Below are 27,145 nucleotides of genomic sequence, written 5' to 3' on the forward strand. Positions count from 1 at the left end.
CAGAGACAGGAGTAAGCCCTGAGCACGCCTGGGTTTGGCCCCCAAACCAAAATAAATAAATAATTAAGACCCTTTATGGTTCTTCTAAAATATAAAACTTTATATCTATTCTACAGGTACATAAAGCTTTTCATATAATTAAGCATAATTATTTTAGTTAAAAGGGATGATTTATCAGTTTAGGGATTAAGCTGTCAAACTCAGTGGAATGCAAACTAATTTTATGCCATCTGTCTCAGTAACTATGAGAGTAATAGCTTATCTGTATCCCTTAATATAGAAAGTTATGTTTTTAATATTCAAAATAAATATTTTACAAATATTATGGAAATTTATAACAAGGACTGAAAGATTGTTGTGAGCAGGGCACCCTACCCGGGTTCAACCTCAGCACCCAGATGGCCTCCTGAGCCCCACCAGGAGTGATTCGTTGAGCACAGAGCCAGTAAATAAATAAATAAATAAATAAAAGCAAATGAAAAGTATGCAAGGTGTAGCCCAAAAACCTAAAAATGCATATTTATGAAATGCTTACATTCAACACAATACCTTACACTCTTATATAATACTTTAAACTTGTCTAAAGAGCTTATTATGCAATAAATGAAGACTTAAAATCTGAAATGCTTATAATGTGATATAAAACTTTCTACAATAAAATATACTGAAACACATACTAAATTCCGTTTACAGTTCAAGGTATGTGACTTCTGGGAAGTGATAAATTTAATAGTTTTATTAAGAAGGTTTATATTAAAAACTGACATACCAATTGAAAATATTTCATGAACCGCTTCCCTTTACAATTTCTCTATGGTCTAGCTATAATTTTCCAAAGAGAGGAGACCCATCTGTTTTAAACTTTGGCTATACTCTGATCCACCTTCAAACTTACCACCACCTGTCCTGACTTCTAACCCTACTATTTGAGGTGGCCCTCCTACTTGTTATCACATTCCCTTCTGTCTTCACCACCCTGGAGGGAAAAGCAAATAAAAATAAAGGAATAGTTTCTTGATTATGTCATCCCCTTAAGCTACACATGGAAGTCTGACATATGGAACACAATCAACAAATATTTGTGAAATTAATTAAAATCTCTATAACAAATTCATGTGGTCTTGATTGTTTGGGGGTCACAGGAAAACAAAAATATACGCAAAGGAACAGAAGCAAAGGGGACCAACATTCATTAAAGAAAACGTAAGTGGGCTCAGTACATCTGGAACAGGCAGGAAATGAACTTAAAAATAGGGAGGGACAGATAATGAAGGATGTCTAAGATCCTCATGCCAGGAAGTTTAACACATAGGGGCTAGAGAAATTACAGTGGGTATAGTGCTTGCCTTGCACACAGCCAACCTGGGTTGAATCCCCAGCATCCCAAATGGTCCCCAAACTACCAGGAATAATTCCTGTGCGTAGAGCCAGGAGTAACCCCGGAGCATAGCTGGGTATGACCCAAAAATTACAAAAATGATTGACATATAACCTGTTGGAAAAGGGTAATCTCAAAGAACTTTTTGGAATAAAGAAAATAATACAAGACACTACAGCACTCAAGAAAAAAGAACTAAGGTAGGAGCTGAAAATGTAGTACAGGATTTGGGGTGCATATACGCCTTGCATGTGTCCAACTCCTATTTAATCCCCAGCACAATATGGTCCCCAAACCAATACTCAAGACTCCAGAATATTTCCAGGTAATCCCTGGGTACCACAGGGCCTGAGCAGTACCACATCCATGTGTCCTTATTAAACCTCTATCCTAATTAGCCAAGAATTAACAGGAAGATGCTTGAGCCGCCTGAGCACTACATAGGAGGCCAAAAATAAAGGGTGTGTGTGTGTGTGTGTGTGTGTGTGTGTGTGTGTGTGAAGAACTAAGGCAATAGCAAAATAGTATGGAAAAAACAGACTCAAAAGATTTAAGTTAACCAAATAGCACTAAATTCAGTGCAAGGCACACAATAATTGGTCACAGTCACGGTCCTCCCACTGTTCATCGATTTGCTCAAGTGGGCCAAGTAATGTCTCCATCGTGAGACTTCTTGTTACTGTGTTTGGCATATTGAATACGTCACGGGTAGCTTGCCAGGCTTTGCCGTGCGGGGATGATACTCTCGGTAGCTTGCCGGGCTTGCCGAGAGAGGCGGAGGAATCAAACCTGGCTCGGCTGGGCAGGCTGCGCACAAGGCAAATGCCCTACCACTGTGCTATCACTCCAGCCCGCACACAATAATAACTCCATAAATGTTAGTTGTTGTTATTAAGTTGAAAACTCTATTTTAAGATTGGAACTCTTTCAAAAGGACCAGTTCTAATAGCATCTTCCCTTTCATGACTTACCCAACAACCCCAAAAGTGAAATAGTTCACACTCTTATTTGCCCAGAGAACATTACACATACCATTTAACAGCCCCTATTTACTGTGACTATCCACACACCTGTTTCCCCAAGAGAGTTATGAACAGAGACAGTATCACTGTGCAAAGACAGTATCGTTGCTGGGTTAACTATTTAAACTAGAGAACATAGTACTTTAATTAGAATAACTATCACTGCACAGATACTATGCTGGAAATCACAACTGTGTATTTGGTATCTGATGCAAGAAAAATCTGAAGAATATTATTTTCATAATTAAAACTCAAAAAATTTACCAGAAAGTAGAATAACAACACATATATACTTCAAATGACATGAAAATAAATGTATTCCAATAGATCTTCAAAAAGGAAAAAAATAATATTTAGCAGAAAAAATTGCAAGAAACATGATTTACCAACACAAGCCATTATTTAACATATCAGGGTAAACTGAACATAGATCATGATAGGCTGTGCTTTACATTGTATGCTTATGCAAATACACAATATATTTATTATCCATAAATATATCGTAAGTATATATATATACGTATATATATATATATATATATATGAAACAGCTACTAAAACATTAACTTGATAGTCAAGGAACAAAATCCACTGATCATGCTACTGTCAGTATATATACATATAGCCATTAACAAATATTCCTGAGCTTCCTCAAAATTGATGTTTAGACTCTAGATGGCTAAAAGAAAGTAAAAGAGATGAAAATATACCCAAAATCAATGAAAACGAAATTAAATTAAACTTACTTCATGATGTATTTAGCTCGGTCAATTGTTTGAGCTTTAACTTTTACTAAAAGTGGGTGACTATTATAAGTTTCATTCTTCCACTGGCCATACAGACGATACCTTAAATGGTAAGATGAAAGAATTAGGAAATGTTAAAATACTCAATTAATACATTAGGTTAGTATTTAAAAATATGAAATGATTATGTATTTACCTATGCTGATATGGAAATGTTTTAAACATTCCCCATAGTTCTTCAGACATACAAGCATTGCAATCCATCAAAGAGAGAGATGGAAGTAGTACCTGATCAGTAATACTAAGCAAACAGCTGAGGATAATTTCCTAAGAAGAAAGGGAAAATTATTTTATTGAAAGTTCCATATTAATTTCAGCCGAATAAAATTATTACAACCTTGAAAAATGTCATTACTTGATTTAAAAATCTGTCAGACTACTGCTCTCTTTTCCACAATGATTGGTTTTGTTTCTCTAAGATAGCAAATGAAGTCAAAGGAGGAAACGGGTAACATTTTATTCCTCTTCTCACTAAGGTGAATCACCAAAATAAGAAAAGGGTTTGGTCCTTCTTAAAAGTTAATTTCCTATGATATTCAAATAAGTCATATTCAGTGTTTACAGCATAATTAGTCACACAAGTGGTAAAAAACTTGTTTACACTAACATTTTGACAAACATTAGGCACATTAAATTTTTCTTGTCTCTTACCGTTTTTTCTTTATCCTCTTGCCTGCTTCCTTCAGACTGAAACTAAAATTATAAATAAAATACAAAAAGTTAAAATTATGCTTACACAATATAGAGTTTTAAGTTTAAAAATTAATTTTCATATGGTTACGATTTGTTTCCTTTTTACATACAAGTAGATTTTTTTACTTTTATTTTTTTGGGGGGCCACACCTGGCGGTGCTCAGAGGCTACTACTCCCAGCTCTGTGCTCAGGTGACCATGCGATGCCGGGGATCGAACCCGGGCCTCCTGTATGTAAAGCACGCGCTCAGCCCATTGAGCTCTCTCTCTGGCCTGCAGGTAAATTTTAAATATAATCTTTGTTAAACAATTAACATTTTAAAAACGTATATTTTAAAACTGTAAATAACTCTAAATAATCATACTTTTAATTTTTAACATGGGCCACAACCAGCAGTGCACCCCAGGCACCCGAGAGCCACTCCTGGCAATGTTCTGCCCAGAGGTGTAGTTCTCGGGGATACCAGGGCAATTCAGCACTGCTGGGGATCAAACTCAAACAAGTATTCTACTGCTGGATCTATTTTCTCCAGCACAGACATTCATTAATTTTAGAATCAATCTTATAAAGCATTTTTCTCAATTTCATCACAATTCAAAATGTCCTACAAATGATCTAAGTATTTATTATTCAATTGAAGCCAAGACAATAATTTGGTTATGATATTTATATTTTTCCACTTAAAAGAAATTTAGTAAAGGCTACAACAAGAAAAATTTAATACAAATAAATTGAAACCTGTTTTAATTCACCATTACTTAAGTCCTCACTGAAAAATAAAGCCACAATATTAGTAACATTGCTGACAAAAACACTATTGCCAAGCTTAGACAGAAAAAAAAAACATAAGTAAATGATTTGTAAGAAGGCTGCTGAAAAGCTGCCATGTTTGATGTTGTCTACTCATTCAAAATGAAGTATTATTTGTATGTATAGATAGGTGAAGGGTTGGGGCATTATTTATAAAAACAAATGACTGAAATTCTGACACTCAAGGATAATATTAATTTCTAGAAGGGATTTAGCTGAGGGATCCAGTGAGGGAAAGGTTAAGGAAGCTAATATAAGGGCTTTTGTGGCTATGCTCTTATTCATGCCTTATCATTCAGAGAAGTGGAACTTTTGTACATTTGTACATAAAATTATTGCACTATCATGTTGCCTTGATCAGAAAACATGTATGAACACTTGTTTTTTCAAAAGTCAGAAAGAAAAAAAAGCGCACTCCTTGTACATCTGAGGTCCTAGGTTCATAGTACATTTTTAAAAGAAGATAGAGAAGAGGAGAGAACCTGGGGTAAGCATGGAGGGATGGGGACAAGGGGTGGTGGGACTGGAGATGGGAACACTGAGTGCCTAAAAACCTATTGTAAACAACTATGTAAATCAGTGTTTAAGAAAAAGAAGACTAATGCTGAGAGAGAAAGAGAGTCAGGGAGGAAAAGGAGATAACAGATAATCTCCATTCTCTTGTCTTTTTCCTTTAATCTTCTTAACCCAAGTATTAAAAAACCCTCTGGGGCCAAAGAGATCACTTAAAGGGCTATGTGGCATGCTTTATACAAGAGAAAGAGGTTCAAGCCTTACAAGGCTCCTGAGCACTGTCAAGAAAGACTACTAAGCACAAAACCAGAAGCCCCTTAGCCTCACCAGGTGTATCTCCCAAAATAGCAGATCTCTCTTTCCGCACAATACTAAATTTTGTTTATGGAAAGTTTGGGGGGGGGAAGGAGGAAGAAAGAAGAGAAACAAAGGACTTCTATTCACTTACTATGTGCTAGGCACTAAGAATTCAAAGATGAACAAGAGTCCCTATCTATGTATGAAGAACACGGAAAGGTAGTCCCTAGAGAACTCTTCAGAACTCAAAAATTTAAAAATTCAAAATTATGTTTGCCATTAGGGACCTCAATCTTTTTTTAAATTATAGTTTAGTAACAAGACTACAACAGTGTTGACATTTATGGTTTTGATGCTAACAGTTATTGCACCTCACCATTACCCAGGTATCCAAGACACTCCACCCACAGTCCTGTTACTTCCAAATCCACAAGGTATATTTCACCCTCCCTCCCTCCCTCCACCACTTTGTAATCTCAATTTTGCATTCCAAAGCCAAGGGTTTGTCATTGTAGGAATGAACCAAGCATTCACAATTATGAATAAAACCAAGCATTCACAATTATGCCTAGATAGAGCATCAGCTGAATAAATGAATGACCCCAAGCAGTTTCTAATCTTGTCTTATAAAGACAGAGAAGTTGAGAGGGTTACAAAGCAGTACCGGGAAAAAAAAAGAATGCAAGTCCATCAAAAGGAAGTTTTGGGGAAGCCAAGAAATCAAGGTTGAAAAAGAAAATAACAAGACTGAAAACAATCAAGGTTGAAAAAAGAAAAATAGCAGGGTGAATTACATTTTATTACAAATATTTTTATTTACCTTCATGAATATTTCAAATATTAACTTAAGACAATCTCAGAAAGGGAAAGCTTGTGACTACACAGAAACCTGAAGCTGCATCTAAATAAATTATGGTACTACTTTCATCTTTTATTTTCTCATTCTTAACCATTATTTATCAAGTACACACTATGTGCCATGTACTAAACATAGAGTTTCACATCTGTCTTAAAATTATTCTATGAAGAAAATATTTTTCAAGAAATGATTCCATAACTCCCCTCAAAAATGACACAGAAATTAGAAAATATGTCCTATAAGATAAAAAGTTACAAAAATATAAATATACGAAGCTTGAACACAAGATAATGGAATCTTCTTTCAATGTTTTGTTTGAAAATCTTTTTTTGTAAGGGCCACATCAGGAGGTAGTCAGGGATCACACTTGGTAGGCACAGGAAACCATATGGAGTACTGGGAATCAAATCTGGGCTGACCACATGCAAGTTAAGTAAGGGCACTATGCTACTGCTCCAGCTCTCAGCGCATATATTTCAATAAGAAACACATAGGACTTCATAAACAACCAAAACGTTGATATCATATCATTTATGAAAAGACAGGAAGAGAGGGGGTAGAAGAGGCAGTTCAATGGGCAGAAGTTATGATCAGAACGCACTCCATTCTTTGTAAACAAAAGTTACAGCATTTTGTAAAATTCCTTAATTTTGTGTGGAATGCAGTCAGTTAGTAAGTTGTTTGCAAGGTCACTGATAACCGGATAAGTCGCCCCAGGCCTTAGACAAATTAGTCAGTTTATTTTAGTTTTATTTTAGACAGCTCCTTATCAATGAGGGGCAGAAACTTCCCACCTTGAACTCAGGCTGGCCAATTCAATTGGCAGCACTCCAATTTGATTGGTCAGTGGACCCTTAAAAGACAGGCTTCTGACAGCCTGTCAGACTCTGATGTAACCTCTGCATCTCCTGTCTCCAACATACTTGGGACCTGGCGTGAACCTCTGAATCTCCACCTTGTTCCCAATGTGCCTGAGACTGGGATGGACTCTGTCCCACAGGGGTGACAAGCCCTGTCCTTCTGCCAGCCTCATGTCGGGTGGAACGGACAATCCTGAGCTGAGACTGCGGAGGTCACCGGATAACTAAGAATTCCTGGATTGTGGCTTCAGTTAAAGGGGAGGATAGGATTTGGAATATTTATTAGTTACATGATTGTTTTAGTTGGATTTGTTTGCTTATATGTATGACCTTAGTGATGATATTGATTATGTGAATCATTATTCAATAAATTGAAGTATTTAAGCATATCTAACTCCACTCACCTCTATCATGCTCATGACAGCAAAACACAATAAATAATAATGAAGGAATTCAAAAAAGAGAAACTAATTTAAAAAATACCACCTTCCAATATATTTTGATTTTGGTCAATACAAGTCTGCACCAAGATGCCAGTAAAGAAAATACTATGGTTACCGATACATAGGAATTCAGAATGTGTTGGTTCTCATTTCTTTGCTAGAGTTGCTGAATTTCATATTATAGCATTTAAAAAGTCTATAGTACACGTAAGGGGGAAGTATATTTATATTCTTAAATCAGAAAATAATTTACCAGGATCATGGATAAACTGCAGAGCACTTGCTCTTCATATGAGGTCCCTGATTTACTTCCCAACAAAGTGAGGGGGAAAACAACAATCAGGAAAATGACTTCCGTATATTTTCTTCCTATATCTCAGGCAATTGAGTCTTAGAACAATAAATTTATATATATATATTTTATATCCTTTATATAAAGGAATAAAATAAAATCACGTAAAACAAATGAATTTCTATTTTTTAAAAAATGTATTCAAGGGGGCTGGAGCAATAGCACAGCAAGCACGGCATTTATTTGCCTTGCACACAGCCAACCGAGATTCGATTCCCAGCACCCCATATGGTCCCCCAGCACCACCAGGAGTAATTCCTGAGTGCAGAGTCAGGAGTAACCCCTGTGCATTGCCAGGTGTGACCCAAAAAGCAAAAAAGAAGAAAAAAACCATTAAAATGTATTCAATACCACATTACACAGAAAAGTAAAATGTTATCAGTCTTTAATTCGACCCCATTTTCACTTTCCAATCTACTGGCTACCACTACTGACAGGTCACATGTTTTGTGACTGCGAGGTAAGAGATACCGTTTTCGGATTGTTCTGCAACGTGGTTTCCACACAAACACACATACACACAGTCAAGTCAGCATATATAGCTCTACCAAATCAAGAAAGATGTGGATCTTGCTTTTTATCTAGTATCTTTACCACCTTTCAGTATCAGAAAGTCCAAGGATAGACAGTAAAGTTCCATAACTACAATGGCAGCATTAAAACTGCAGTGAAACATTTCAAGAGTGGTTTAAATATTGAAAGCATTAAATATTAGCAAAAAGGAAACCAATAGATATATTGCAACATAAATTTTACTATAAAGGGAATGCCCTACCACAGAAGCAGGATGGGATGGGGGGTGGGAGGAATACTGGGATCAGTGGTGGTGGAGAATGGGCACTGGTGGAGGGATGGGTACTTGATCATTGTATAACTGAAACCCAAGCACAAAAATTTCTAAGTCTACAAGTGTACCTCATGGTGTTTCACTAATAAAATTTTTTTTAAAAATTTAAAATTTTTAACTTGTTAAAATAAAGAGTAAACACAAGGAAATGAAAAAGCTATATTCATTAGCTAGAAGAATTAAAACGGTAAAAAATGATAATCGTATCAAAAAAAAGTAGATTCAATGCACTACTTATCAAAATTCTAATGGCATTTATCAAGGAAACACAGCAAACTTACTAAAAACTGAAATCAAAAAAGATCCAAATAAAGAAATCTTGAGAAGATGACAGACATCATATCCCCCAACTTTAAACTGTACTAAAAAGTTAAGAGTAATCAAAATACTGAAGAATAAAAGCAAAAACTCAGACTAATAGAATACTAAACTCAGAAATAGACCCTCAACATATATAAACAATTTACAACAAAGAAGCCGAAAGCATAAAATGGAGAAATGGAAATCTCAACAATAAGTGGTGCTGGGAAAAACAGATAGCACAGCGGTAGGGCGTTAGCCTTACAAGTGGCCAACATGGCTGACCCAAGTTCGATTCCTCCGCCCCTCTCGGAGAGCCCGGCAAGCTACCGAGAGTATCTCGCCCGCACGGCAGAGCCTGGCAAGCTACCCGTGACAAACTCAATATGCCAAACACAATAACAACAAGTCTCATGATGGAGACATTACTGGGCCCACTCGAGCAAATCGATAAACAACAGGAGGACCGTGACCGTGCAACAGAATGAAACTTGTTCCGTATTTCACATCATCCACAAAGTTTAATTCAAAATATTAAGACTAAGATGTTAGACCTGGGATCATAAAATACACTGAAGAAAACAGATGAAATACTCCATGATACTGGCTTTGGTGGTGTTTAAGGATACAATTCCACTAGAATAAAAGAAACAAAAGCAAAAACAAACAGATTACATCAAACTAGAAAGCCTCTGCACTGCAAAAGAAAGCATCATTAGAACAAAAGAATATTATGATGAATAGGAGAAAATATCTGCACACCATACATGACAAAAACCAACATGCAAAATAAAGAAAACTTTATTCTCGCAGTGATTCGATAAAATTTTTTAAAAAAGAAAATTTATATAAAATCTAAACAACAAAAATAAACACCATCAAAAAATGGGTAGAAGATTGGAATGGACATTTCACCAAAGTGTACAAGGTCAATATAGACAGGAACATGAAAAAATATTCATAATAATTTAGTATCATTTTAAAAAATCTAAAAAATGAGGTATCACCTGACATCTGTGAATATGCTCTATATCAAAAAGTCAGAAACAAAAAGTGTTTACAAGGGTGTGGAGAAAAAGGAAGGCTTACACAACATTTGTTAAAAAGACTTTCCATGTTCTATTTAATACATCTAGCTCCTTTGTGATCAAGTACCTCTAAATCTGAGAGTAAAATACTGCATAATGAGGAGAGAAAGTTAAAAAGACGGAAAGGCATGCTTTGCCTGCAGGAGTTCCACAAGTTCCAGGAGTTCCCTAGCACCACATGGTTCTTTGAACACCACTTGAGTGTGGCAAAAAAATTAAAACAAAGAAATGCAACCACCACTCATAAAATCTGCAGCTGTTCTTTTTGGGACTGTTGGTCCACACAAAATAGTGCTCAGGAGTGACTCCTGGCAGCTCTCAGTGAACCATATGTGGTAGCAGGGGATCAAATTAGAGTTGGCAAAACTACAAAGCAAGATCTTTACTACTTGAACTATGTCTCTGGAGCACTTAAAGTTGTTCTTATAACTATAACTAAATGCTCTATTGGTTGACAAATGAAATCAGGTATTTTTCTGGGCAGGGGTGGGGGCACAACCAGTGATGCTCAGGGGACCATATGGGATGCCAAGTAATTGAGCTTAGGTTAGCCACATGCAAAGCAAGCACCCTACTCACTATGCTATCTTTCCAACCCCAAAATTAGGTACTCAGCTTAAAGACCTTGGGGCAAGCAAAGATCTCTTGGGGAGAAATGCAAATCATAAAAGTACTACTGAAGTAAAAGTAGTCAAAATTCAAATTTTGGCTTAAAATTTTCTTTTCACAAATATATACAAATGGGACATCTAAGAAGTTTCTGTACTACAAAAGAAACAGTGAGTAAAATAAAAAGCCCCAATTAAGTGAGAAAATATTCATTTACTATATATCTGACAAAGCAGTATACTATCTCATATTACAAAAGCACTAATGAAAACTTTAAAAACATGTATAATTCAAACCCAAGCACAAAAATTTGTAAGTCTACAATTGTACCTCATGGTGTTTCACTAATAAAAATGTAAACAAACAAACAAAAAAAACCCTTAAAAAACAGAAGCTAAACTTCCTCAAAGAAATAAACATGGATAATAGGCACATGAAAAAGCATTTGTCATGACTGATTATCAGGAAAAAGCAAATCAAAACCACAAACAAATACATCACCACACACCAGCAAGTATGGTCTGTAATAAAAATATTAAAAAGTGGGTCAGGGGCTGGAGTAATAGCACTGCGGGTAGGGTGTTTGCCTTGCATGCAGCCAACCTAGGTTCGACTCCCAGCATCCCATATGGTCCCCCGAGCACTGCCAGGGGTAATTCCTGAGTGCATGAACCAGGAGTAACTCCTGTGTATTGCCAAGTGTGACCCAAAAAGCAAAAAAAAAAAAAAATGTGGATCAGAGAGTTAATACAGAGGGTAGGGCACTTGCTTTGCACATGCCCGCCCTAGGAACAATTCCTGGCTCTATATATGGTCCCCTGAACCATACTAGGACTGATCCCTGAGCACAGAGCCAAGAATAAGCCCTGAGCACTGCTGGGTTTGACCCCAAAACAAAATAAAAATTAAAAGTCCAGAAATAAGTGCTAGTGTGGATGTGGTGAAAAGGGGTCTTTCATTCACTATTGATGAGACTGTTACCTGGTTCAGCCTTTTTGGAAAAGACTTTAGAGGTTTCCAAAAAAAGGAATATAGCTTCCACTGACCTGTGAATTCCATTTCTTACCCCAAACATACAAACTCATTAATTTGAAGGATATATGCACACCTATGTTTACTGCAGCATTATTTACAACAGTCAAGATCTGCAAACAACCCAAATATCCAACAACAGATGAGTGAATAAAGATACTATTTAGCAGTAAGACCAAAGTTTATTTTTCTTGGGGGAAAGGTCCATACGCTAGCAGCTCTCAGGGCTTACACCTGCCCCTGTGCTCACAGGGCCCTCCTGGTGGTGCTGGGAGGTAATATGCAGTGCCAGGAATCAAACTGGGGTCTAACACTTGTAAAAAAGTGCTTAATCCCTATACAATCTCTCCACCCCAAAGCTTATCTTTTTCTACAACATGGATGGAACTGGAGGTCATCATGTTAAGCAAAACAAGTTGGAGGAAAAAAGATAAATGTCAAATAATCTCAGTCACATTATGGTACATACAGAAACAAAGAAAAGAGTGTACACTGCCCAGCAAAAACAAACCCCCAGATTATAACAGAACTGTAGTTTCCAAGGAAGTGGATTTGGGGCAGGGTAAAAAAATGACATAACAAAAGAGAACAGGAGTCTTTTGCACTTTGGTGATGGTTCAGGTATAGTAAGTTTGCATAATAAAAAATACTATTGTATACCATATTATTACCTCAATTATTTTAATTTTTGCTTTCAAAAAATAGCTAACAGAACGAAGATAAATTGGGCTGAAAAGATGACTGAAGGGGTAGGGGCACATGTGTGGGCCCCACAGTTCAATTCCTGACACTGCTTAACTTTCCCAGGCACCATCAGGTATGACCTAGGTAGCTTCCAAGTGCAGCCCAACCCAAGCACCAAATGTTAAGACCTGCACTATCAGTCCATTCATCAGGGATGGTCTTGCCCACTCTACTTCAGCAACACTGGACATAGCTCCTATTTAAAAAGTTAAATCAGTCTGAAAAAATATTTTGTAAATGACTTATCTAATAAAGACCCTGAATCATATGCATGAATGTAAATATATATTAAGAACATGTGTATCTCAATAACACGAGTAATCCAACCTAAAAAACAGTCAAGAGGTCTGAATACTTTACAAAGTAATAATGTAGATTTATAAAGATGATTACAAATAGGTACACAAGTATAGAAAAAGATGCCCAATCATCATTGGTCTTCAGGAAAATGTAAATTAAAAGCAAAACAGATTATCACTATACATCTATTAGAAAGACGAAAACTTACAGGGCTGACAATATCAAATACAGGGGAGGATGTGGCCAACTGAAAGTTGTAACACTGCTTCCAGGAATGCAAGATAGCACACCCACTGTGAAACAGTTTAGTAAGTTAAACATACACTTACCCATTATGTGTAAAGAATACCACTCCTAAGGGGGAAAAAAAACTATCGACCTAATGAAGTATTATTCAACAATAAATAAACTACTGACATGCAAAACTTGGATGAATCCCAAAAACATTAAGTGGAAGAAACCTGAAGACAGAAGGTATTTTATACAATTTAATTAATGAAGTTCTATAAAGAGCAGAATTAGGTGACAAGAATCATTGGCTGCCAGAAACCAACAATGAAGAGAAGAAGAGATCACAAAGGGGCAAGTGAGAAATTTCTGGGTGATTCTGAATCGTGATTGTGGTGATGCACATACAACAGTGTGATTTGTCAAAACTCACTATATCAGTGTGGTTTACTCTATGGAAACTGTACCTCATCTAAAATCAGTGTGGTTTACTCTATGGGAACTGTACCTCACAGCTAATCTTTCTTAAAAACAATTTTTTAAAAGCATGAAGTGGTTACCCTTGAAGAAGTGATTAGGAGTTAGAATAAGAGAACTCTGGGGCACTGATATGGGTGGTAGATACAAGGAAGTTTAGTTTGGAGAAAACTCTGTGCAGTACAACTGTGATGCACATAAAAGTTTACTTAAAGATAAAAGAATGGATGCTGAACAGTCTGAGATTGAAGAGGCTTCATACCAAAATATGGCAATCATTCAAAATCGCAGCCAGGAAAATAAGTGAACAGAGAAAAGGGGGTGGGGGAACACTGAGTTAACTATCAATCCTTAGGGGGTTTAAAGAGAAACCACTTCAACAGACATTAAGAATTGTATTGCAAACCACAATGCCTAAAAGGAGCAGGGGAGAAAGAGAAGAAAAGTATCCACCACAGAGGGCAGGCTGGAGTGGGGACAAGAAAGTGGGGGATATTGGTAGATTGGTAGTGGGAAATGAACATTTCTGAGGGGCAAGAGTTAGAACACTGTGGACTGAAGCCCAATCAAGAACAACTTTATAACTATATCTCATGGTGATTCAATTTTAAGAACATAATAAATAAGATACTGATAACTGGTTTTCAGTAGGAAGTTTACCACCAGGTGGGGGTAGGGGGACAGAGATGGGGACACTGAGACAAAGGTGGAGGGAAGCAGACATTCTAGTGGAAGGTGTGGTGCTGGAATGTGTTATGCATGGAGCCCTACCAATAACAGCTTTGTATACAATGCCTAAAATCATTTAAAAAAAAAACAATAACTAGCCCAAAGCATAGGAGAACTAATAACCTAACCATATTTTCTATTCACAGACATGCATGCATGCATGCACATATATAGCTGGCATACAATGAACTTCCCCCAAATCTTACTCAATACAATTTATCTTAAAAAAGGTTCACCTTATTTTTACTTCTAAAGATACACGTAACAGATACATTCAGGATATTTAATTTCAAAATTTAGGGTTTTGCCGGAAAGTAAAAGAAAAACTTACTAACCTCCTTCATAAATGACTTGCCTATGCGCACCACTTTTGCAAATAAAATGGGATCATGAGAAAGGTGAGGGCCAAGGTAACAAAACATATTGAAGACATCCCTTCTCAAGTCTTCAAAGCTCTCTGCTTGTTTAGGTGCTTTCTTATTATGCAAAGCATTAACAGGTGAGCCTTTAGCACCTTTAGGAACACCAACCCTAGAAAAATAATCAAAAATATATAAACAATATTTCATGTAAAGTTAATAAGTCATCTTAATCAGTAAGTAAATCTTTTAATCCTCACATTTGCTTTCTGTATTTCAATAGTGCCTAACTTTGTTATTCCATATAAATTAACTCACAACCAAAGACAAAAATGATTTGGGGTGTGGAAAAATATTTTGGAAGTAAAATTAGGACACTGATGGAGGGTCTTGGGTACTTTTGTGGCAATGAGGTGACATAACTGCATATATCAACACCACAAACACTACGTAACTAAGTTTTCGAATCTGTAATACCAAAATGAATTTTAAATTAAAAAACTAATATGATATTCAAATAGAGCTCAGGAGAAAGCTTTGAGCTAACTGCCTAAGAAAAGGAAATCAAAGAAACGCAGATATTAAAGACCATTCAACACACAAAATAAATGTTTTTTAACTTGGTATCAGGAATTTGGGTATTAAAATGGGAAATCATAAAGAATGGGATTCAGAAGTACCAGAAGATAAAACAAAAATATAACTAACAAACTTCATGCAAGTCAATAAACATTTCAAAAATGGGTTCTATTACCTGAACTCAGTATGAGGGGGGTGATCACAGGGAAAGCGAGGAGCATAACAAAAATAGATACTAAATAGAATGGTATACTTTCAGCACTTACTCACCTGCTGAGCAATTGCCCCACTCTGAAGTCAAAACAGCCACTCTGAGAAAAAGTGGGCCATATTCCAGAGGACTAACAGCAGCAGCTATGCACAAGTCAGAGGCTGGTAATTTTTTGGGAGGGTACACCCAGCTGTGTCCAGGGCTTACTCCCAACTTTGCACTCAGGGATCACTCTTTGCAGTACTCAAGAGAACATGTGGTACAGATCAAGCCCAGGGCAAGGGCAAGGCAAGTGCCCTACCAGCTATACTATCACTCTGGCCCAGAGCTGGCGTTTTTAAGGCAATCTTTGATCTGTGAAACTGAAACCAGATTTGCTACCAATACTTCTCCTAAGTACACTTTAGTTAGGTTGAAGACTAGAACTGGTGACTCAGTAACTAGAGAGGATAAGAGATTGTACTAACATTTTCTAGAACAGCCACATATATGCCAGGAGAAGAGAAACAGGAGTAATGTCTTAACTCAGTTAATCAAAGAAGATAAAAGACACTTAGTTAAAATGCTAGGGATTTCCTCCCCTCCAAGAGAGGAGGAGAATCAAAATCAGAAGAATGAACTTTTCACACTCAATTGAGCAAACCGAACCTAGAAACGTACCTACGGTGTTTAGACTACATTCTACAATACCTAATGAAGATATTAGGAGATAATTCACATTAAAACATACTGGTATAGTCTGTGGAAAGTTCTTATCTTCTGGTAAATCATATACGCTTGGTTTGAGGAGACAAGATAAATATGCAGGACTTTTTAATCATGCTACGCCATTACTACCTCAATGATTTAGTAAAATATATAACGACATACCTTCGGTAGAGAGGCTCAATAGTTATATGAATGAGCTTGCAAATAGCAAGGGCTATTAACTTATGTGAAGCTGCGTAGTATGGAGGCATCTGATCCATAATGCTCTGTGCATGTTGCCAATCACCAATCTTTAACAAGGCTTCCAACAAACCAAGTTTTTGGTTGTCAGGTGGCTAAAAATGGACAATTACAGCAAAAACACTTAGAATACAAGAACAAACAAATCTTAATATTTTTTTCCATTTAAAAAGGTTAAACACCACAAAAACATGCCAAAACGATAGCTGGTATTCATAAAAAATGAAGTGATATTTCCCTGAAAGGAAAATCAAGTGCTTTAGGCTATTAAAATATAACAAAAATACTTTTACATTTACACATCTAAGTTGAGATAGTTTACAGACTTGGAATAAAATTCATTCATTTTAACTATTCCTTTATAGCCTGAGAACATTAACATACAGAACAAAATATAATAAATACATTCATGACTTTATTTAGAATACATTTTGAAATTTAAGAAAAACATGGCTCTCACTTTTGGAAACATTTCAATTATGCTAAAAACAAAACCATCTTTGCAAACTATCATTTCAAACATCACATCACATATCATATTTAAAATTTATGCTTTCACCCAGGCACTGCAAATATGATGTTACTTTTAATAAGAAATTATGTTTCTACAAGTTAACTATTAAAAGTTAAATCTTATAATTTTAAATCTATAAGACAGTGCCACATTTACTAGAATAACTTTATACCTTCTCTACCTTTTCCTCCTCTTTTTCCTTTTCTTTCTCTCGTTCATCCATTTTATCAGAAGACAATACGACCATTGTAAGTTTTCGAACAATTTGCTTAGCTTCAATAATTTCTCTTTTGTGTTCATCCATAATGCAATTATCAGCAGGAAGAAGCTAAATATGGTTCAAAGAAATTTCATAAAATAGTAAATACTGTTTGTGTAGATATATGTATATATAAATCATGTACTATTTTCACTTGATAAAACAATAAATAATAAGCCTAGATTATATCAGGACCACAAGTTCTCTAATAAATTTGTCTCTACTATTTTCTTATAATCTCACAGAGCTAAGTAGCTGAATTTGTACACCCTTTAAAATCAGATAGCAGAGTCAGAGGAACAATACAGTGGTTAAGGCACTTCCCTTGCAAGCAGCTGACCCCTGTTTGATTCCTGGAGTAGGCCTCCAGTACAACCAGTTATGTTCAAAGAAACCAAAATAGACAGAATCAGATAGCAGTTCAAAGTTTCACATCCTTGTGCTGAAATTAGATAAGGGACCAAACGTGATAGTCTCTTAGTATCTATATTGCAAACCATAATGGCCGAAAGTAGAAAGAGAGTATGGGAGAAATCATCTGCCACAGTGGCAGGGGGAGGGTTGGGATGGGGGAAAGACTGGGGACATTGTTGGTGGAGAATGTACACTGGTGGAGGGATGGATGTTTGATCATTGTATGAAAAAACTCAAACATGAAAGTTTTATAACTGTACCTCATGGTGATTCAATAAAAAAATAAGTTTCACATCTTTTGTTGTCTTAATCAAGTACAATAGTTATGCATACCATTAGTACTGGTTCACTAAAATGATTAGACTTCCCTGTAATGGCCAAAGTTGGGGGACACAGATATGACTCTGTAGTAAAACAAGGCCTTGCATATTTAAGGCTCTGAGTTCAATCCCAGGCACCACAGAAAAAATAAAGAAAAGCCAAAAGGCAGATTAGAGTACCACATATAGATCAAGTTTGGAGAGGTGAGCTATTACACAAAGGGGTAAATCTGATTCTTCTAAATGAAAAATCTCTCAGTAAAGAGTTATCAGCCCAGTGTACTTTCAGGTGTGGCACCAAATCAAACAAATCATCAACAACTTGACAACTCACTTTTTATTTTATGGATACCTATTTGTCTTAATTAACAAACCAATTTCAAATTATAAAAAGACCAAATAATAAGTCAATTGTCCATTGTGAAAAAACTTGAAGATCTCAATTACAGCAATCTGCATGAGTGAAAAATTTAGACATTTCATTAAACAACCCATATGCAGGGGCCAGAAAGACAGAAAAATGGGTAAGGTGCTTGCCATGCATATGGCCAACCCTGGGTCAATCCCTGGCACCACATATGGTCCCCAAACATCTCTGGGAGTTCTGAGTTCAGAGCCAGGAATAACCCCTGAGCATTACTGGGTGTGCTGATTAAAAAGAGACCTGATAAAAAAAGAGGCTGTTAATCACAATCATATACTCTTCTAGGTTCTGTATCCAGCCAAGAAAAGCTAAATATAAAAGTAGATAAAGGACCAAATGTGATAGCCTCTGAGTATCTGTACTGCAAACCATAATTCCACAAAGCAGAGAGAGTATGGGGGAAATTGTCTGCCATAGAGGCAGGGAGAGGGTTGGAAGGGGGGTAAATACTGGGGACATTGGTGGTGGAGAATGTGCACTGGTGGAAGGATGGTGTTCGATCATTGTATGACTGAAACTCAAACATGGAAGCTTTCTAACTGTATCTCACAGTGATTCAATTTTAAAAAAAAGCCAAATATTTATCATAACTCAATAAAAATATAAGAGATTTTTAAAAACTGGGGCTGGAATGATGCCACAGCAGATAGGGCGTTTGTCTTGCATGTGGCCGACCCCGGTTGATTCCCAGCATCCCATATGGTCCCCTGAGCACCGCCAGGAGTAATTCCTGAGTGCAGAGCCTGTGCATCACTGGGTGTGACCCCAAAAAAAGCAAAAAAAAGAACTTTTTAAAAAACTGAACAATTAGGATTAACATCTGGGGGAAGAAAACATTTTTATATCCCATATTTTCATAATTTGTATATATTAGTGAAATCTAAAATCACATTTGATATAACTTGGCTTAACAACCTTGAACTTTGTATGGGTAACCTAAATGTACAGATTTCCATAGTCTGTCAAAGAACTATACTCATTCACTTTAGAAAGTAATCACAAAACAAAGTATTAGGGCTTCAAAAATTAAGACCTAAGAGGTTAATCAACATTGAGAGTGCTATATGGCTGCCTACACCTCTTTCCCATTCCTGGGTAAACAACCAATATTCTCAGCACAGCCCACATGACTTACATGTACATACAGATCATCTAAATCAATAAGATTATATTGTAGAAGTACTGCCGCAACTCTGTATAAAGATGAAGGGGTTTCTCCATTTGGTTCCTTAAAAGAACAAAAAGTATTTCTCTTTAGTACATAAAATAGAGAACCTTAAATCACAGGCTTTGACAGATCAAATAAGTCCAGGTCAATTATACTACTTATTGTTCTTCCTGATCAAGTATAGATACATATAGACAAAACATTTGAATTCAGAACAAACTCAATAATACCAACATCCTATTTTCACCTGAAACATCACTGAACATAGGGAAAGTGAACACAATCTACAGAACATTCTAATACTTGAATAAATTCAGATTTTATACAACATAATATTCTGTACTTCTGTTTATATGTATGTTCTTAACTTGCTTTTTCAATTAGTTTTCAGTAAAAATGCAGTGAGACAAGACTAACAAGTCTGGAAGTATAGAACCACCTGTATCTGTTTTATATTTCTTAGGCCTCAAAAGTACTGTATCTGCTTGTCAACTAATTTCCCCTTTAAAATAGTTGTCTACAGAAATTATACATGAATAAACGAACAGTTTAAAGGAATGCCCAAGTCTAGTCCAACACTGAGTACCCTACACAAATAAGGGAGTTTCATTCCCCCCCCCCAATTTTTAAATTTCTTAGAACCAGATAAATAGAAGAGTGAAGATAGAATAAACAGGCAATTACTAGTGGCAAAAATGCACATTAAAATATATTACAATACAATATTTTCTGCTTCTACTCTATACTAAAAATGAGCCCTTTTTAATTAGACCCCACCAACAACATGATATGCATATAACACAAAGTTAGTTAAAGTAATACCACATAAAGGTTTTGTTACACTCACTGTCTCAATTTTTGAGACAGTCCTCATTTTAATAGTTTTATAATCATAATTATCTCTTTTTTTGTTATATAAGTAAAAGGTTTCCAATGTTCCAAAGAAAACCCAAAAGAGCTCACTACCTAACTTGACTCTACCAGGAATATTATCATTACTCCTGGTAGCACTTGTTTAATTGAATGAATACAAGAATAACCCCTCAAGGCTAACACCTATGCCCATACTCTGACTTTCACATTGCTCTACACAAAGCCTGACCTATTCCAACTCTCCACATCCTTGAAACATTATCATGGAATTATTAAGAACTCATGATCCATAAACACCACCCTATATATCCTTAACATATCCTCTAAATGTTCCCCTCACCTTCATGCTCAAACAGCACTTAGCACCTCCTAGAAACATCTCTGCCTCTGTAACTCAGTCAATGTTTGCTATTTCCACCCTTCTCCCCCAACCACTTCAAATTACTAGGTCTTTTTTTACTTCTTCTAGCTTTCAGATCATCACTCTCCCTGTGGCCTCCCTAAAGTCCACCCTGACTTTGAATCTTATATTCCATATTCTCCCTATTAATAATTATCCTGATCTAGTTTCATGCAATTTTGAAGGATGTTTTCAAGATTTCAGTGGTTTCACTGTTTCTGTTTTGTTTTGGAGTCACATCTAACAGCACTACTCCCAGTGAGGTGCTTAAAGGATCATGAGGTACCTAAAGTTAGAACACAGGACTTCAGACGTGTAAGGTAAGTGCACTGAGCCACATCATAAAGTCCAATGTTTCAGTGTTAATTTTTACTGAACTTGTTTTGTGTTCAAAGATTTGGTCATTTCCTAAAGAACATTCCATGTTCACTTGGGAATAATGTGCCATCTAAATAGAATAGTCTACATAAAGAGCTGGAGCAATAGTACAGCAATAGTATAGGTAAGGTGTTTGCCTAGTACACAGCGAACCCAGTTCAATCCCCGGCACTACACAAGGGCCCCAGAGTCCCACCAGGAGTGATCCCTGAGCACAGAGCCAGGAGTCAGTGATGAGAACTGCTCCTTGTGGCTTAAAAATGAACAAACATATGAGTATTCTATGTAAGCTTATTAATTCTAATTGTTTACACGGTGGTTCAAATCCATATTTCCTTATTGATCTCTTTTTGTCTGGCTTCTCTGCCCATTAATGAGAAAGGGTATGGAAATAATCAAATGTCATTGTGGAATTAATTGTTCTTCAGTTTTGTCAGTTTTTCTTTATATTTTTCTTCTGAGGCTGTTTGATGCATATGTTTGTACCTATTTTTGACCTTTGTGGGGCTGATCCTTTCACAATGTCCTTCGCTTTCTGTTGTAAATTTTTTTTACCTGATGTCTTTTTTTCTCTGATATTGGTTAGAATAACCACTCAACTCCCTCCCTGGATACAATTGCCTGAGATACCTAGTTCCACACTTTCACTTACAACATATTTCTATCTTGAATCTAAACAAAGTGTTTCTATTTTTAGAGGTAACACTCTCAAATCATGCTTTTAGATACACTACAACTCTTGCCATTATTAAAACTAAAAAGTATGATTCCTTTAATTTAAATTAAGTACTAATAAGGAACTGTCATTTTTTGTTTGTTTTCCCTATTACACTATGTTTTTGTTCCTGATTTTCTTCATTACTGTCTTCTGTTTTTTTCGTAGTATACCATTTTTATGCCCTGCTTCTTTCCATTTGTTTATATTTTAGGTTATTTTTAAGAGTTTCCCCTATGTAGAACAATTAATCTATTTGGTGGGGAGGGCACACCAGATGGTACTCAGAGCTTATCCAGACCTTCGGAGATTCCCTATGTGCTGCTATGGGTAAGAACCCGGGTTGGCAGTGTGCAAGGCAAGTGTTATAAGCTCTATCCCCTACAACTAGTATTTTGAGTTTATAAATGTAAACACTCTTATAACCCTATTACCTAAACTATAGTAAGTTTTAATAAAAATTAACTTATAATAACCTACTTTGAATACCAATTTAGCTTCAATAATTTATAAAAACTGCTATATTTCTCTTCTCTCCCTTATATCTTTACACAGTAAGTACCAATTAACAAATTGTTTAAGTCCTTTTGAAATAATAAAGGGCAAAAAGGAGGTAACAAACCAAAACATCAAAGTAATAAAGGTTTTTATACTAATCTACAATTTCATTTATCAGTGATTTTTATTTCCTCGTACAGACCGAATGGCCATGCTCAAGCTCGACCTCCAGCACTGCCTAGTCCCGAGAGCCCCACCAGGAACAACCCATTAGCCCTGAGCCAGAAGAAGCTCATGCTCATGGCTGGGGGTGACCCAAAAACAATAACAAATTTTAAAAGTGTATAAATATATATTCAATGACCTAGAGTCTACTCATTTCAGACTACAGGATTCCCTTTAGCATTTCTTTGCAGAACAAGTGAACTGGCAATGAATTCCCCAGCTTTAATTATAAATGCCTCTCATTTTAAAAAGAGTATTCCTTAATATACAATTACTAGTTGCTTTATTATTTCAGCACTTTATGCCATCTCACTATATTCTGAAAAGAAATCAGCTGTTAATAGTGTTATGCACCTCCTGTACCTAATGAGTCATACCTTTTGCTGCTTTTGAGACTCTGTCTTCAATAAATTTGACTGTATAATATATCTTGCTGCAAATGTCTGAGTTAAGACTGACTGGTATTTGCAATGCTTAGCGGAACAACAGACTCTAATCTTTCATCAAATTTCTAATTTTTCAACTACAATTTTCCAAATTTGCTATTACTTTATCTCATCTTTCTCTGGGTTATTATATAATGAATATACTGGCTAAACCAATATTTTCTTCATTCTTTTCTTATCAACCCACAACAGTTACTTTCAACTGATTTATGGAGTTGACTGTTCCCTCAAGTCTGTTTCACAACTACAGTGAACTTTTAATTTCAGTTATCAAATTATTTTACATAACAACTTATTAGGCTCATCTTTTACAACTTTTATATATTAATACTTTGTCTAGTAAGATAGTGCTCTACTTGTTTAATTCTTTATCAATAGTTTCCTGTAGATAAGCATACTTAAGGACTGTGGTTTAAATTATTTATCTAATAACTACTGCCTGGGCTTCCTCAGAGATAGTTTCTGTTAATTTCTTTTTTCTTATGAAATATCTTTGTATCTTTGCATACCTCATTTCTTTTAGAAAACTGTTTATTTTGGATATTATAAAGCAAATAAAAGATTCTGCTCCCTCTGGGGATTTTTAAAAAATCTTTATTCAGTTTTGCATTTTGGGTCACACCTAGCGATGGTCAGGGGTTATTCCTGGCTCTGCACTCAAGATTTACTCCTGCCGGTGTTTGGCGGACCGTATAGGATGCTGAGGATTGAACCAGGTTGGCCTCTTGCAAGGTAAACGCCCTACCCACTGTACTATCACTCCAGCCCCAGGATTGTTGTTTTGTTATCTAATGATTTTTGTAAATTTGTTTTGCAATGTCTGTATTAGTATGTGGCACTAGATCTATATTTTACTAGCTTAATGGTCAGCTAATGTTCTGAGTTTTCTCTTTTTATTATTTTTGTGGTTTTTGGTCCACACTCAGTGATACTAGAGGATTATTCCTGGCTCTGAATTCAGGAATTACTCCAGAAGGTGCTCAGAAGACCATATGGGATGCCCAGGATCAAACCTGGGTTGGGGGGCTGGAGAGAGAGCACAGCGGGTAGGGCATTTGCCTTGCACACGGCCGACCCGGGTTCGATTCCCAGCATCCCATCTGGCCCCTAAGCACCACCAGGAGTAACTCCTGAGTGCAGAGCCAGGAGTAACCCCTGTGCATCGTGCATCGCCAGGTGTGACCCAAAAGGCCCTCCCATTGATCATCGATTTGCTCAAGCGGGCCCAGTAACGTCTCCATTGGAGACTTTGTTGTTACTGTGTTTGGCATATCGAATACGTCACGGGGAGCTTGCCAAATAAATAAATAAAACCTGGTTTGGGCACATGCAAGGCAAGTGCCCTATCTGCTATACTATCTATTCAGCCCAAGATTTGAGGTTTCTTAGAGGCCTAAAACCAAATAAAAGAAAAAACAGAAAAAATATATATATTCCCACTCTTCACAAAATGACTCTCATCAATGTTTTACAAGGCCATTTATTACTCTTAATCTTTACTTCCTACTTGCACATAACCTGAAAGGCTGTCAGAGAAGAAAGTTCGGATTTTTTCTTCTTTCCTTGTCCTTTTTCCTTTCTTTTTTTTTTTAAGTCCTTTACTTAGCATGCATACAGCTCCTGAAAATGCATGGTCTCCCTCCCCACCAATTTCCTTGTATATGTAGGAGGATTTTCTACGCTAGAGAAGCTTTAAAAAAAAACCTACGCTTCTGGGGCTGGAGCAATAGCACAATGGGTACGGTGTTTACCTTGCACGCAGCCAACCTAGGTTCGATTCCCAGCATCCCATAAGGTCCCCTGAGCACTGCCAGGAGTAATTCCTGAGTTCATGAACCAGGAGTAACTCCTGTGCATTGCCGGGTGTGACCCAAAAAGAAAAAAAAAACCCTACGCTTCTTTGTATTAGTATACAACTTCTTCTTTCCCAGTCTGTTGGGCTCTTCTACTCATAAAACTGCTGTCTCTTGCTCCAGGGCTGCTAAAGCTAAGAGCTGTACCTTTAACTTCTGGCAAAAGCTGCCCCAGAAGGGGTGAGAGAGATAGTGTAGCAAGTAAGGCATTTGCCTTGTATGCAGCTGACTGGGTTAGATAGCTGGCATCCCATATGGTGCCCTGTATACAGCCAGGAATGATCCCTGAGCTTAGAGTCAGATATAACCCTACATCTCGGTGAAAAAGGCTGTCCCAGTCCTGATAATGCTCCTCTTCAAGAAAAACAAAAACTGGTCCTTGTGTCAAGTCATTCAAGGAGCAGCCAGATAAATTAAGAACTTTTAAAAACAATCCCTTGCACCCTGTAGTATTAATCATCTGCATTAGGCATGGGAGTTTCTTTCTTCATGGCCACCATCGAGTGTAAGGAAACTTAAAATGCCACAGTGCTCTCAGCCCAAATCAGAACGTTTTATTCACCAAGCATTTCCTTGGTTGTATGTTTTCTACTAGGTTCCAGGTTTCTGTAAAACCTGACTGAATTTTTACCATTTCATTAATTGTTTATATAGGAGAGAACTCTGGAGAATTACTCTGACAGTTTTTCCAAGATTTCCAACTGCTTTCATCTAGGGATCTGTGCTAAGTGACCCTCTTCATTTAGCAATTACCATACATCTTTTGATTCTCTGTCACTCTCTATCTATTTTTTAATTCTTGTAGATAAGCAGACATGAGGGCTGGAGTGATAGCACAGCGGGTAGGGAATTTGCCTTGCACGTGGCCAACCCAGGTTCGATTCCTCCACCCCTCTCGGAGAGCCCGGCAAGCTACCAACAGTATCCCGCCCGCACGGCAAAGCCTAGCAAGCTACCCGTGATGTATTTGATCTGCCAAAAACAGTAACAAGTCTCACAATGGAGATGCTACTGGACCCACTCGAGGAAATCGATGAACAACGGGAGGACAGTGCTACAGTAAAGCAGACAGGAGAATAGTGCTTTCATCATGCTGGCTTCTCAGCCCACTAAACTCTTCTAAAATTCTTCTCCTCTACCCTATTGCAGACATTCATTCCATAAGCCTAATTTTAATATTACATACAGCTAACAAAATGCCAAAATTTCTCAGAAACAAATCTCGGAACCCAGCAGGTTTTGGCAGAAATCCCTCCAGATTTAATTGTTAAAATTTCAGAATTCCAAAAATGCACGGCCACAGTAGTGGCCGTGCAACATCATATGTTATTCATACCCAGCAATAGAAAACAAATTGTCTACTGTTGCCTTTTCGGCAGATCTGAGTGTTGGGGTAAAATGCCAAATAATAATGGTGGGTCTGGTGTCAAAATATTGAATATTATCAAAGCAGAGAGAGAGAGCAATTTGGAAATCATCTGCCCCACAGGTAGAAGGAGGGTGTGGGATGGGAAGTATACTGGAGTTTTTGGTGGTGGAAAATGGGCACTGGCAAAGGGACGGGTGTTTCACTGTATGACCGAGACTTAAACCCGAAATCTTTGTAACTGAACTCATGGTGATTCAATAAATAAAATTTAAAAAGGGGGGAGGGAAGTAAGGTGGAGTTCATGCCCAATTCAATCAGCCTAATCAATGGCTGAATAAACAGCAATACTCCTACATAAAAATAAATAACGCCAAAATTTCACTCGCCATCATAGGTCCTTCATGCTGCTGACCATCATCATCTATTTCTCTTGCCCTTGCACTCTCCTACATAACAATTTCCAACCTTCTTTCCTAGCCTGTCACTGTCCTTCCGTTGTTCATAGATTTGCTCGGGCAGGCCCAGTAACGTCTCCACTGTGACACTTGTTACTGTGTTTGGCATATCGAATATGTCACGAGTAGCTTGCCAGGCTTTGCCGTGCAGGCGAGATACTCTTGGTAGCTTGTCGGGCTCTCCGAGTGGGGCAGAGGAATCACACTCAGGTCGGCCATGTTGGCTGTGTGCAAGGCAAACGCTCTACCCACTGCGCTATCGCTCCAGCCCAACCTTCAATACCTACTTCCTTGTATTGTCTCTCAACTAATGTCCTTACTTTCTAATTCAGCAAATATATTAGATCAA

General features: G+C 37.0%; 1 protein-coding gene across 3 annotated transcripts in view; it reads right to left on the bottom strand.

Annotated features, from left to right (window-relative positions):
• THOC2 (THO complex subunit 2) overlaps positions 1-27,145 on the bottom strand; it is a 120,019-nt gene that overhangs the window by 48,923 nt on the left and 43,951 nt on the right. For 2 of the 3 annotated variants that reach the window (XM_056125641.1, XM_056125640.1), the window contains exons 9-15: positions 19,552-19,644; positions 17,172-17,327; positions 16,408-16,580; positions 14,724-14,919; positions 3,858-3,899; positions 3,343-3,473; positions 3,147-3,248 (exon numbers count right to left, since the gene is read on the bottom strand). In XM_056125641.1, coding sequence (XP_055981616.1) covers positions 3,147-3,248; positions 3,343-3,473; positions 3,858-3,899; positions 14,724-14,919; positions 16,408-16,580; positions 17,172-17,327; positions 19,552-19,644 — 893 coding nt within the window. Of the gene's footprint in view, positions 1-3,146; positions 3,249-3,342; positions 3,474-3,857; positions 3,900-4,049; positions 4,173-14,723; positions 14,920-16,407; positions 16,581-17,171; positions 17,328-19,551; positions 19,645-27,145 lie in introns of all 3 variants that reach the window. The other variant, XM_056125639.1, reaches the window with a different exon arrangement.

The sequence above is a fragment of the Sorex fumeus genome, unplaced genomic scaffold, assembly GCF_029834395.1.
Source record: "Sorex fumeus unplaced genomic scaffold, SorFum_2.1 ptg000058l, whole genome shotgun sequence".
Taxonomy (NCBI): Eukaryota; Metazoa; Chordata; class Mammalia; order Eulipotyphla; family Soricidae; genus Sorex; species Sorex fumeus.